At 37.8% G+C, this 12,529-nt stretch overlaps 1 protein-coding gene across 1 annotated transcript in view; it reads right to left on the reverse strand.

The window, feature by feature from the left end:
• The window catches only part of tfdp2 (transcription factor Dp-2), a gene marked incomplete at its 5' end in the record, with an annotated part of 44,510 nt that overhangs the window by 20,399 nt on the left and 11,582 nt on the right, over positions 1-12,529 (reverse strand). Inside the window, 4 exons of the mRNA XM_016245705.1 lie at positions 2,307-2,339; positions 2,515-2,562; positions 5,305-5,334; positions 5,426-5,558. Coding sequence (XP_016101191.1) covers positions 2,307-2,339; positions 2,515-2,562; positions 5,305-5,334; positions 5,426-5,558 — 244 coding nt within the window. The remainder of the gene's footprint in view (positions 1-2,306; positions 2,340-2,514; positions 2,563-5,304; positions 5,335-5,425; positions 5,559-12,529) is intronic.

The raw sequence follows: 12,529 nt of genomic DNA on the forward strand, positions 1-12,529 counted from the left end.
TATTTGCTATTGACTGTTCAAATGCAGAGTTTTGTGCATTGTGTGTGTGTGTGTGTGTGTGTGTGCGCGAGAGAGAGCGAGCGAGCGAGCGAGACACATCACAGTGGAGACAGCTGTCTTAACCGTGGCTTGTGTACTGCAAACACATATTCATCACTGTGTCTGTCACAAGACTCTGTTCCCCTTTCGGGATCTGTCTTTACATTTAATTTTAAAGATGAAACTCGCGATTATGGTAAGGGGCGTTACATTTCCGACGAGTGCTTGCAGTGTTCGGCCAATCACAATGCACTGGGTCAGCTGGCCAATCAGAGCAGACTGCGCTTGTCGGAAGGAGGGACTTTGTAGAAAACGAAGCGTTTGAGAGAGGCGGGGCATAGAGGACCTACAATAATGTACAGTATTTTAAAAATAATGTGTTTTTTGAACATTAAAGCATGTCAACATATTCTGTTACACCAAATACACAAAATAATGATCTTTAAAAAAGCATCATATGACCCCTTTAAGCGAGTGTGATTGGTGAGAAAATATTAATAAATAAATAAACTGCTATATACATCTGCACATTGGCCTATTGACACTTTTCCATATGTTTTCTTTGATCAGACAGCTATCAGATCGCGAAAAGACCAGGCATAAACGCCCTCAGAAACAGATTTGAGATGGATTGTAATCTGGTCACATAAACCACTTCAGGAGGATTTTTGAGATGCATTCCTGACTCAACTGGACACGTGTAAAGTGTGTGAGAGTGTGTTATACCGGCTCCCCACTACCACAACACGCATCTCCACAGATAATGATGCAAATGAAAATCATTGTTCAGCGTCACATCTTCAATCTGGGGAATCTTTGCATGTTCAATCCATAGTTAACTTAATTAAAAGTGGTGAACGCTGTTGCGGTCTTTGAGCTTGAAATCAGCTGACAATAATAAAATGCAGTGATATGTTGCTTTCGGTGACATAAAAAAAAAAAAAAATGTGTATATAGTGTGGGAACTGAAAAATGGAAGGAGATATTTTAAAGAATGTTGGTAACCAAACATGTTGCTGTTGGTATTTTTTATTTTTTTTCATACTATGGAAGTCAATGGCTATGGTCAACTGTTTGGTTGCCAACATTCTTCAAATATCATCTTTTGTGTTCAACAGCTGAAATAAAGCCATACAGGTTTGGAACAACTCGAGGGTGAGTAAATGATGACAGGATTTTCATTTTTTGGGGTGAACTGTCCCATTAACAGGAACTAATCATAAACTTGATTTATACATGTAAAAGCCTATATTTAGATAAAGATAATATTGATGATTATGTAAAGAAATATTGAAAGTGCAGTATATAATATTAAAAGCTAGAGGCTGAAATGGCTACAGCAGTCCAAATTCAAAATATTAGAGAGAGTTGTTTCTCCCGCTCACACGGGTTGCCAGATTGAGGACACGCAATAGGTACGAGCGCAATGGAAGGCAGCGACTTTAATACGTCTCTTGTCAGAGCTTTTTAGAAGGATACTGAGGCTTTTTAGGTCGGGTAGAATCCGTGATCTCTGAACTGGTTCATTTGCTGCTTCCATGGCTGCAATGCACTGTTTTCCACCAACTGGCAACCCAGGGTTTTGAAATAAACTGGGGCGGAGTCACACCGACCAAAACAAAAACAGACATTTCATCACAGAACATACATTTCTAAGTAGAATAACTGGCTGTAGCTTATTTGTCGGAGAAATATTTATGTGAACTTGGCTTGTTTCCTAAATATCTGTAAACATATGGTATTTTTTATGCATCAGAACAGTCAAAAAAAATTACATGCAGCACCTTTAAGGACTCAGTGTTCAACAAGCCGAACAGAGAAGCACCACAGTAACACATCGTGTGATGGAGAGGAACTAATACAGCACTGCACATGAACAGTTGCAGATAGCACAGCGTTCTCTGTGAATTGTAGCACTGAGTTTGTCAGAGAACCACTGCTTCTCCATTTCATCGTCAGAGTCGAGCACAGATGTAAACACGACATTAATCATGTTCAATTAAGACAGAGAAGCAGCTGAAGAAGTGTGTGTGTGTGTGTTTGTGTGAGTGTGTCTGTATGTTAACAGAGAAACTCATTAGGGACACAGGAGCTCTGAAACACAACTGGGTTTGCAGCTGTGATCCTCCACCGTCCTGCAGAACATCTGAGCCTCATAAATCCTAGTGAGACTACAGCGCTCTCCTTCTCTCTCTCTCACACACACACACATCCATTTAAAGACGTGTGGCTTTTAATCCCAGCATCCCCCAACTCAACTCGTTTACCTGGACGAGGAATCACTCGAACACAGTCCATCCCTGTAAAACACACATTTTAATATTTCCACACATTCTGCTGAAACGTCACAACTCTTTTTTTTGGTTTTCTAACTCTATAATACGTTTTTTTTTATATATACAAAATCACTTTAAATTTTTAAAAACATTATAAACATGATTTTTAAAAATGTAAAACGCGGCAAGAGATGCCCACCTGTCTGAGTAATAGGAATCAATGTAGCCATGTGTCCTTTTTTTGTTTCTACGAAGAAAAGGCCACAATTAGTCAACAAATACACAAGGTTTGAGTTTGCCAAAAATATCTGAATTCTATTCTGCATAAAATATATATGGCTTTTATAAGGTTTAAATAAGGTTAAACACCAACAAGTCAATGTTCTTCCAAAACTCAAGCAGAAACATCTTTCATTTTCAAATTTACATCAGTGTGAAGGGAATCACGGAATCCATAAAAATGGAATTTACAGTAAAACGCGGAATGTCACAGAATTTAAAATCTAAATTAATACAGACTATTGTCGGTGAGTGGTAAACCGTGAAAAGACTGCAACAAATACACAAGGTTTGAGTTTGCCAAAAATATCTGAATTCTATTCTGCATAAAATATATATGGCTTTTATAAGGTTTAAATAAGGTTAAACACCAACAAGTCAATGTTCTTCCAAAACTCAAGCAGAAACATCTTTCATTTTCAAATTTACATCAGTGTGAAGGGAATCACGGAATCCATAAAAATGGAATTTACAGTAAAACGCGGAATGTCACAGAATTTAAAATCAAAAGTAGGGCTGTACATCATGATTTGATTAATACAGACTATTGTCGGTGAGTGGTAAACCGTGAAAAGACTGCTATTTAAATATGAAGTCTGTTCTTTCTCTGTGTGAGTGAGTGAGTGCTGCAGGTTTAGCTGCTGCACATACTCCAGCACAAGTGTATTATTTTCAGCATTATTAAAGGACTACAACTTTATTTTTTTAAGGAATATCACAATTTTACTTCCAAGTTTTAATTAGAACAGTAACCCTCTGTTGTGCAGCATTGTTTCCCAAAAAAAGCATTGTTAAAAATGTATTTGATTATATTTGAAAATAGTACATATTTAATATTTTATGCCAATTGATTACCAAACTTTTTTGTCATAAAACCATACAAATTAAAATAGACAACACAGAATAAATATATAAATATATATAAAAAATAATACTAAATTACATTGATTAAACATGCTTTTTAGCATGAAAATGTAATTAAAACAATTAAAACAGGGAAAAAAGGGGAACACAGAATTTGAGAAAAAATAAAACTGTAATTTGGGGGGAAAAAATTAAATATAAATTTTAATTACACTTTTCATTATTTTTTTGTTAAATTGTTTAAGTTTAATTATCTAAATTAATTATACATGCTTTCTTGCTAAAATTGACTTTAATCATTAAAATGAAATCCAGAAAAACTATAATGAAAAAAAAAACAGATTTCAAGCGGGGAAAAGTTTTGCTTTTTACGAAAATTTACATCAATCATTAAAATGGAACACAGAAAAAAAAGGAATACTAATGTGAAAATGATTATTTTTTTCATCACTTCACATGAGGACAGTAGAGTGGCATCATTTGCAACCCCTAGCATTTACAAAGAAGCTACTTCCTGACAGACGTTCTAGGTCTCCTCTTACAGCAACGTCTCACTCCTTTGTGTGATTCCATCTTTTCTACATTCCTTTCTTTTGTTCGGCTCGGTGCAGCCACACTGGCCCATAAACACCATGCTCTCTCCATCCCCCTCTCGTTATCTGTTGTCTATGTACAGCAGACAAGCTCATGCAGTAAAGCCAGTCTATCACTGCCAAGATTTCACTGCCCACTACTGGATACCGCATGAACTGCAGCACAACTGTCCCATCTACAAGCATTACTCACATGTGCTCTTATTTTCCCTTAATATCTTCCTGTCCTAGTTTTTAATAGTTTTGAACGATGACTGAAAACTTGTGTAAATGGACACTTCTTGTGTTTATTGCCATCTTATGATGACTCGCTTGTTTACTGCAAGTCATTTTTGAAAAAAGCATCTGCCGAATGAATAAATGCAAAATGCAAATAACTCACACAAGGAGCTAGGATTTGTGAACAAGACAGGCAAAGTTAAAATGTTTTGTTATTTATTGGTAACACTTAACAAAAAGATCTCATTAGTTGACTTTAATGAATTAACTAACAGTAACTCACAATGACCAATACATTTGTTACAGTATTAATAAATACTGTAACAAAATGTACTGCTCATTGTAAGCTAATGTTAGTTAATGCAACTTTGTTTAAGTTAATAAATATACCCCCCCCCCCTTAATTTTAATAATGTATTAGCAAACCTTGAAATTAATATTAAGATTAATAAGTATTTTCATCGTTAGTTAACTAATGTTAACAAATGGAACATTATAAAGTGTATAATCCTGTTATTATTAATCCTATCCTATTATTAATCCTTTTATTTCTTTGTGAACATTGTGTTGGTTTTTGTTTTGTTTTTGTGGCCTATAAGCTTCCTAAAAACTATGCCATTGGTCCAGTTTCACATCTGCTCCTTGGGTTGTGAGTAGTTATATGACAAAAATATGTTCATACAGTTTGTGATTCAAAACTAAATAGCAAAAATGTCAACAGAATTTAAGACGTTTGGTTGATTTCTGGTGAATCATTTCTCTCAAATGGTGCATTTCAATGAATCAGTTCACTGATAAACATGTTTACTCAAGTATTTTAGATACATTTATGCTTTACACATAGATAAATATTGATGTTTATTAATTTTTTTAAATATCATAGCATGTAAAAATAAACATGCATTGTGTTTTGCAGATTTAAAATGCAGATTTACTTCTTGCATAATAGTGGATTCTCAGTTATGGTTCCTCTAAATCATTTAAAATCTTTACAAAACAAACATAAATGCCCATGAAATAAAATGTGATGAAACTGCATATAGATGCACACAAAGTTTTCCCAACTGGTGAATACATCAAAAATGGTCACAAGAGTAACAAAATAAGTAAATCAGGATACCAGCAGCCTTAGTTTAATCTCTGTGTTTGGGACACTATGAAGTGCATGTTTGTTGTTGGTCTGTTTGTGTGACACTAACCATCTGCGCGCCCACATTGGAGTTGACGGTTCCTAGTGTGATCTTGGTGGCTGGGCTGTAGCTGGATGGTGTTACCAGGGAAATGTTGCCTGCAAACACAAACACAGTTAAGCTGAAGTTCACAAATAAGAGCTGAGAGCTACTGAGAGGAAAACACATTTCACAGACCAGCAGAGGCTTGAATGGATCACAGAATTGACAGAATGGAAATGAATTAGTTCTCTCAAGCAGATTAAGTTTTACAGCCTGTTTGCAAAGCATAAATGCCACTCGCATTACTTGGATGTAGTGATGTAATGTTGTGCTTTTTCAACGGAAAAGAAAAAAACTAAATTCTGCCAATTCAGCAGCATCAGTCCTGAAAAATGACTATTTACTGGTGAATCATGCTGAACACATTCTGATGAAGTTGCATGTTCTGCTTCTCAAACTCTTTTTATGACGAGACGCATGTTTTCAAACTCTATGGGGCAAGTTGTCACAAGCGAAACCTGTCATCAATCAGTCCATTACAGGCTTTGCAGTAAAAAGTAAAACAATTATGACATGCAAAAGAAATCAAACTGCTGAACCGAAGCACTGTTCAGTGTATCAAACTGAACTGAACTGCTCTGAATTGACAAAAAATGCTTTTAAATCTGAACAGACTTGCGGTCAACTCCTATTGTACTTCAAGTGCATTTCCTCTGCAATGCATGTGGGAGTGATTGATTTCCCACTGCTTTCAGTCAGATTCAAAGAGAAATGAGTGGCTTTAAAAACATATCTGGACACTTTAAATAAAAAATAATGTTGACTTAGATAATAAAGCTGTCAAACTAAGTGGCATTGCATTTAAAAATAAATAGCATAAGGACACATTTCAAGCAAAACTTTTCACAAAATGGTTTGTCAAACTTTAGTGGAGCATGTTCATAGTTAACCCTGTAAAGCCTGACATATGAAATAAAAGTTTTTTTTATTATTTATTTATTTTTAAATGGAAGAGTTTACTGAACCTAAGTTTTCTAATGTGTTTTTGTTGAGTATCATTTGAAACATCAGGCTGTTATGGCTCATATTTCATATGGAGATCAAACTCGGGTTCATTCAGAGGCCCAGACTGAACAAATATATCACATTTATATAGACTGGTTTTCCTTTGCTAAAGTAAGCAAACTTTGCCTCCTTTGATTATTATATTTTGAATATGGATATTTTTCTTACAAAAACGCATCGATTCGCTACAGGAGGCCTTTGTTCCCCCAGACACTTTTTTTTATGGATGGGCGATTTTTATTTAACTTCTTTTGGACTGAAGCATGCAACACCCGCTGAGTGACATTAAACAGCTTGAAAGATCAAAGACCATTTTTAATATAACTCCGAAAGGATTCGTCTGAAAGAAGAAAGTAATATACACCTAGGATGCATCGGGGGTGAGTAAAACGCAGCCTAATTTTCATTTTTGGGTGAACTAACCCTTTAAATGTAAAAACTATCAGACGACTGAAAGTATGTAGCAGATTGCGTTCAACAGGTTTCAAAGTTTTGATCATTCAGTCCTTAGAAATTTGCATATCAAACATAATAATACAGCAGGTTTTCTGGTTTAAAGTGATTCTCTACACCTGTGGTTCCTCTAGGACTCCTGTGTGAACACATCCACTAAAACCACTGCAGCATCCACTGGTTAAATGTTACTGCATAATGTCTCTAAAAAGTGAGTTTTCTGTGAGTTTTGAGAAAAGCTCTAGTATAATTTCTTTGTAGATGTCACTTAATTGCATCCCTTGCAACAACATCAAACATGTTTAAGCGTGCCAGTACTGTGTAACAGTGACTCTCAGCCATGAATGTCTCCTTTAGACCCCAGTAAGTGATTGTTGTAGTATTTTGCAGTATTTTGATAGAGGCCAAGACACTATAAACGCTTTCATTGAATTCTGTGGTGTTTTCTGAATGGGAATGCAAATCATGTAAAGGTTGTGGCATATCAGATGCAAAACCATGCAAATGGGCCTCGCAAACAAGCAACGGAGTGAACACACCCAGTACTGTCTGAATGAGACGACGTCCCACACACACTCCAAACACACCGTCCTGAACACGGTCAGATCTACTAGCCGTCTGTGACGCTCACAGTGCGTCTTTGTCTGGCTACAGCTGCAGTCGAGATGTCGGACTGTGTTTACAATGTTCTATTGACTTTATATACCAACTACCAATACAAAGCAGCTCTCATGCTTTTCATAAAGTACAACAGCAGATGTGGTCATGACTCATTGAAATAAATGAAACGTGGTTATGATTGCCTCTCTAAAAGAGCGCGCTACTGAAAGTGACCAATCATAGAACAGCACACCACACATTATTAGCTACTTCATGCTAGATGCTATTAGACACTTGAGTGCATGACACCCAGATACATCTTTCTATCTATTTTACTGATTATCCATCAATGATTTTTCAATGTTTTAAACTCTCAAATTTCAGAATCAAAGCTGTTTGGCATCAGTGCCGTCAAACCTGGTGCGACACATGCACCTTCCGCCATGTGCCAATACACACACACAAATTACATTTAAAGTCGGTCTGAAACAGAAATTATGATCGTCCATTCACGGGACGGGACTTGATTTTGTTTATCAGGAATTGACTGGATCATTGTCGTTTCCTAACTGTGATTGTTTCATGTGGGTGTCAGACTCCTCTGGCTGTCAGAAAGCCTTATTATTCTGCCCTCACATTAATGATCAAGTCATCAGAAAAGCGTTGTCGTTTCTGTTGAAAGATTATGCAGGAACACTTTATAAATGATGTGCACAGATAAATCATTTACAATAAACACTGTAATATTCCATGAAAACAATAAGAATTGTCTAGTTTGATTTGACTTCTAAATGTAGATTGGCGATAATCGGTTCAACCGATATTTTCCCTGATATTTAAGCATTTTTCCATAAACGGATATCAGTTTTGTAGTATTGGACACACCAATAAATGCACCATCTTTGGGCGTTTTGAGAACTGCAATACTGCAAGAAACTTGCTTTAATTAAAATAACAGCCATTAATGCACAAATGAGATGCGTCATATTATTAAATAAATTAAATGTTGAATTAAACAAAACATTAATACTCTCCCTGTTGACGATGCTTATAAATATAGCCTCGGTTGATGCTCAGGGATGTCCTAGCATGCCCACAATATGTAGCTTTTAAGAAGATCCACTCATTTAAAACTAAATTATTTTAACATTAACTGCATAACTTTCGTCAAAAATTATCTCGCAGATAAACAGTTTGTTCAGTTCAATGCTAACAACTGTGACTAAAACAAAAGTGAAACAATCGGTTCTGCATATTGGTTATCAAGACATTGGTGCAAATAATCAGTGCAAATAATCAATATTGTTTATTAAAAAAATATATAATTCAATTTCTATTTATGAGCTGTACTGGAGACGACAACAAATTTCATTCTGTTCCTCAAACACATTGTATTCATACATTTTATAGGTATTTTTTCATCCTTATTAAGGCTTGACAGCTTTCATTTATGGAAAAAGTGGTTCAGCTATTCCTTCTGTGTTCTGTGGAAGTCAGTCATACAGCTTTCAAAGAACATAAATGATTGTGAGAACTGTCAAAGTAATTTTTAAGGGCAACCATTCTGTAAAATTTCAAACCCAGTTCAAGTATTTCATATTGAAAGGTAAGAAAGTGCCAGAGTGGTCTGAATGAATCGTCACAATCTGCTCCAGATGGTGAGTGTACAGCAGCAGGACTGGCTGCAGTCTGAAGGGGTTTTGTGCGAGGTCTCAGCGGAGGAATGCCTCAGTGCCACACGCTCTTTACAGCAACAATGAGCAAAGCCACATTAGAATACAGCTGAGCAGCAGCCCAGGACACACACACACACAAATATTGAGCCCAATGTGTGCGCTATATCATAAACCACACACACAGTGTGCTCAGCGTAACACAAATGCATGATACACACCGATAAATGCAAGTGCATAACGGAAGACATCAAAAAGAAAACACTGCTATACATGGGCCAAGACAACAGGAGGAAAACACACTGTTACTTCCTGGGGCAGCCCAAACAGACTCCAGCGTTCGCTCAACATGACTCGAAACCACATCAGTGCCTGAGAAACATCAGAGAGACTCTCACCAACGACCAAACACAACAACCCAGCTCTGCAGCGACAAAAACACTCGCTTAAACGCATATCTGGAACCACATTACACTCTTAAAAATAAAGGTTTGGGCTACATTTCAGCAAACGGTTCTTAAAAGAAAACTGGTTTTTCTAATTGTGAAGAACATTTTAATAAAGAACCTTTTTGCACATTTTAGAACATTTAGTGCATTTGAAAGGTTCCACTGATGTTAATGGTTCTTTATATAAAAAAAGAACCTTTATTTATAAGAGTGTGGAAAGCAATAAGATTATTTTTAAAAAAGAAAAATAAAGAGGTATTTTCTTTATAAAGCTATTTGAAAAGTTATAAAATTATACAAAGTTTGTACCTTCCTCTTTACCTGTTTGTTTATGAAGCGGCACGACAAGCACCTCCATACTTCACCTTTAACTATTCCTTTCCTAATAAAAAGTTCAAGTTCTAGTCCCGCACACAGACTGGGACGTCCGCTTCACCCCTCCCCCTGAACACAGAGCCGTGGATGAACTTCCACAGTGACCCAGAGAGAGAGAGAGAGAGAGAGAGAGAGAGAGAGAGAGAGGTGTGCTCCTCTCAGCATGCCGTCCCGACACACGTGCAGCCTTCCCAGCTGCTCCGACACAATCCCTGAATGCCTCAACAAAGAGAGTGGCAGAACGGGAAAAAAGCATGGGTGCAGGATTTACCTGAAGAGGAGTGGAGGGCATGTTTCAAAGGCAGGCTGGGACCTGGTGTCCCTCTCTTTCCCTGTGTGTCCCTTTTGTTACCATTCAGTGGAAACTTGAGAGGCTGGCCAGGCATTGCCGAGCGAGCGCAGAGGGAGTCCACCCGGCCGCACTTGGACTTTCACCCGTGCCGGGTGGGAAACGTGCTCAATGAGAGAATGTGCGCGCCTGCTGCAGGACGTCCTCCCTCCGTAAGCGCACAGACGCCGGCTTTCTCACAGATCCTGCGGGCCGCTCAGAGAGCAGGTGGAGCGATTGCTCTGGCCTGGACTGATCTGAGAGCAGTGGAAAGCCCCAGAGAGCAGGAGAACTGAATAGATGTGTGGCTGCACAATGGAGCGGCCTGAACACATGTTGACACACTGAGCTCGCGCCATAAGACCGGCGTGACCAGCAGCACTGGAGGAAAGCACAACTGGACGGGTGCACAAGTTTTATTTGGCACCCAAGCGACATTGGAAACACACAACTGGAACCAGTTGTGAACCAGAACCAGTGGCTATTAAAAAGTGCTCAATCACACTGACTTCAAAAGACTGGAGCAACTTTAAACTACTGTAACTGTTGTCTTCATCCACACTGTAAAAAATTATTTTAACGGTAAAAGACTGTAAAAATGCCACAGTAAAAACTTGTTAAATGATTAACAGTAAGTTTCCTTACAATATACGGTGAATAACTGTAATAGAGCTAACCTTTGTTTTCGAGAAAGCAGCCTCAGATTCAACACTCATAGACTGTGTCTGAAATCACACCCTACAGCCTCATTCACTATTCCCTACATTAGTTCACTATATAGTCCACTAGACCGAGTGATTGAAAACAAATGAGTGAATTCAGACACTGATCAACAGCTGCTGTTAACAAGCAGAATCACTGAAGGAAAGAACAAGAAACGCGCGCCTGCTACAGGACGTCCTCCCTCCGTATGCGCACAGACGCCGGCTTTCTCACAGATCCTGCGGGCCGCTCAGAGAGCAGGTGGAGCGATTGCTCTGGCCTGGACTGATCTGAGAGCAGTGGAAAGCCCCAGAGAGCAGGAGCACTGAATAGATGTGTGGCTGCACAATGGAGCGGCCTGAACACGTTGACACGCTGAGCTCGCGCCATAAGACCGGCGTGACCAGCAGCACTGGAGGAAAGCACAACTGGACGGGTGCACAAGTTTTATTTGGCACCCAAGCGACATTGGAAACACACAACTGGAACCAGTTGTGAACCAGAACCAGTGGCTATTAAAAAGTGCTCAATCACACACTGACTTCAAAAGACTGGAGCAACTTTAAACTACTGTAACTGTTGTCTTCATCCACACTGTAAAAAATTATTTTAACGGTAAAAGACTGTAAAAATGCCACAGTAAAAACTTGTTAAATGATTAACAGTAAGTTTCCTTACAATATACGGTGAATAACTGTAATAGAGCTAACCTTTGTTTTCGAGAAAGCAGCCTCAGATTCAACACTCATAGACTGTGTCTGAAATCACACCCTACAGCCTCATTCACTATTCCCTACATTAGTTCACTATATAGTCCACTAGACCGAGTGATTGAAAACAAATGAGTGAATTCAGACACTGATTTAGTTTTTCTCTGCTGTTGTAATCTGTGTATGTAACGCACATTTGTTATGACAAGAAAAGGTGAGAGAATTTATAATGAAGTGGTTTTGATAACTATTAATTAGGGATGCACCGATACCACTTTTTCCAGTACTCGCCCGATACAATACTTTTATTTTTGGTACTTGCCGATAATGAGTACCGATACCAATATTTTATTGCATTTGTAAATCTTTAAAATATTGGGTACAGAAACCAAAAGAGTATGTATAATGTTAGTTGGTTAACTTCATTTATCAAATAGATACAGTCAAACCAAAATGTATTTAGACACCTTCAACATTTCTCACATTATCACAGTTTATTCGCTATAGTTTAGAAAATGGTAATAAAATATAACAAGAACTCAGAGTTACACTGTGTCAGAACAAATTCAGCTTGATAATGTCAGATAACTTTGCGTGAAAGGTATGTAGCCTAATGGATTACAATAAACCAAAAATTATTTATACAGCTGTCAATATTTACACAACTATCAATACTTTGTCGGGTGAGCCTTAGCCTCAATGACAGCATGTAGTCTCCTGGGCATGCTGTCA

The sequence above is a fragment of the Sinocyclocheilus grahami genome, unplaced genomic scaffold (genome assembly GCF_001515645.1).
Source record: "Sinocyclocheilus grahami isolate Dianchi unplaced genomic scaffold, SAMN03320097.WGS_v1.1 scaffold765.1, whole genome shotgun sequence".
In the NCBI taxonomy this organism is placed as follows: Eukaryota; Metazoa; Chordata; class Actinopteri; order Cypriniformes; family Cyprinidae; genus Sinocyclocheilus; species Sinocyclocheilus grahami.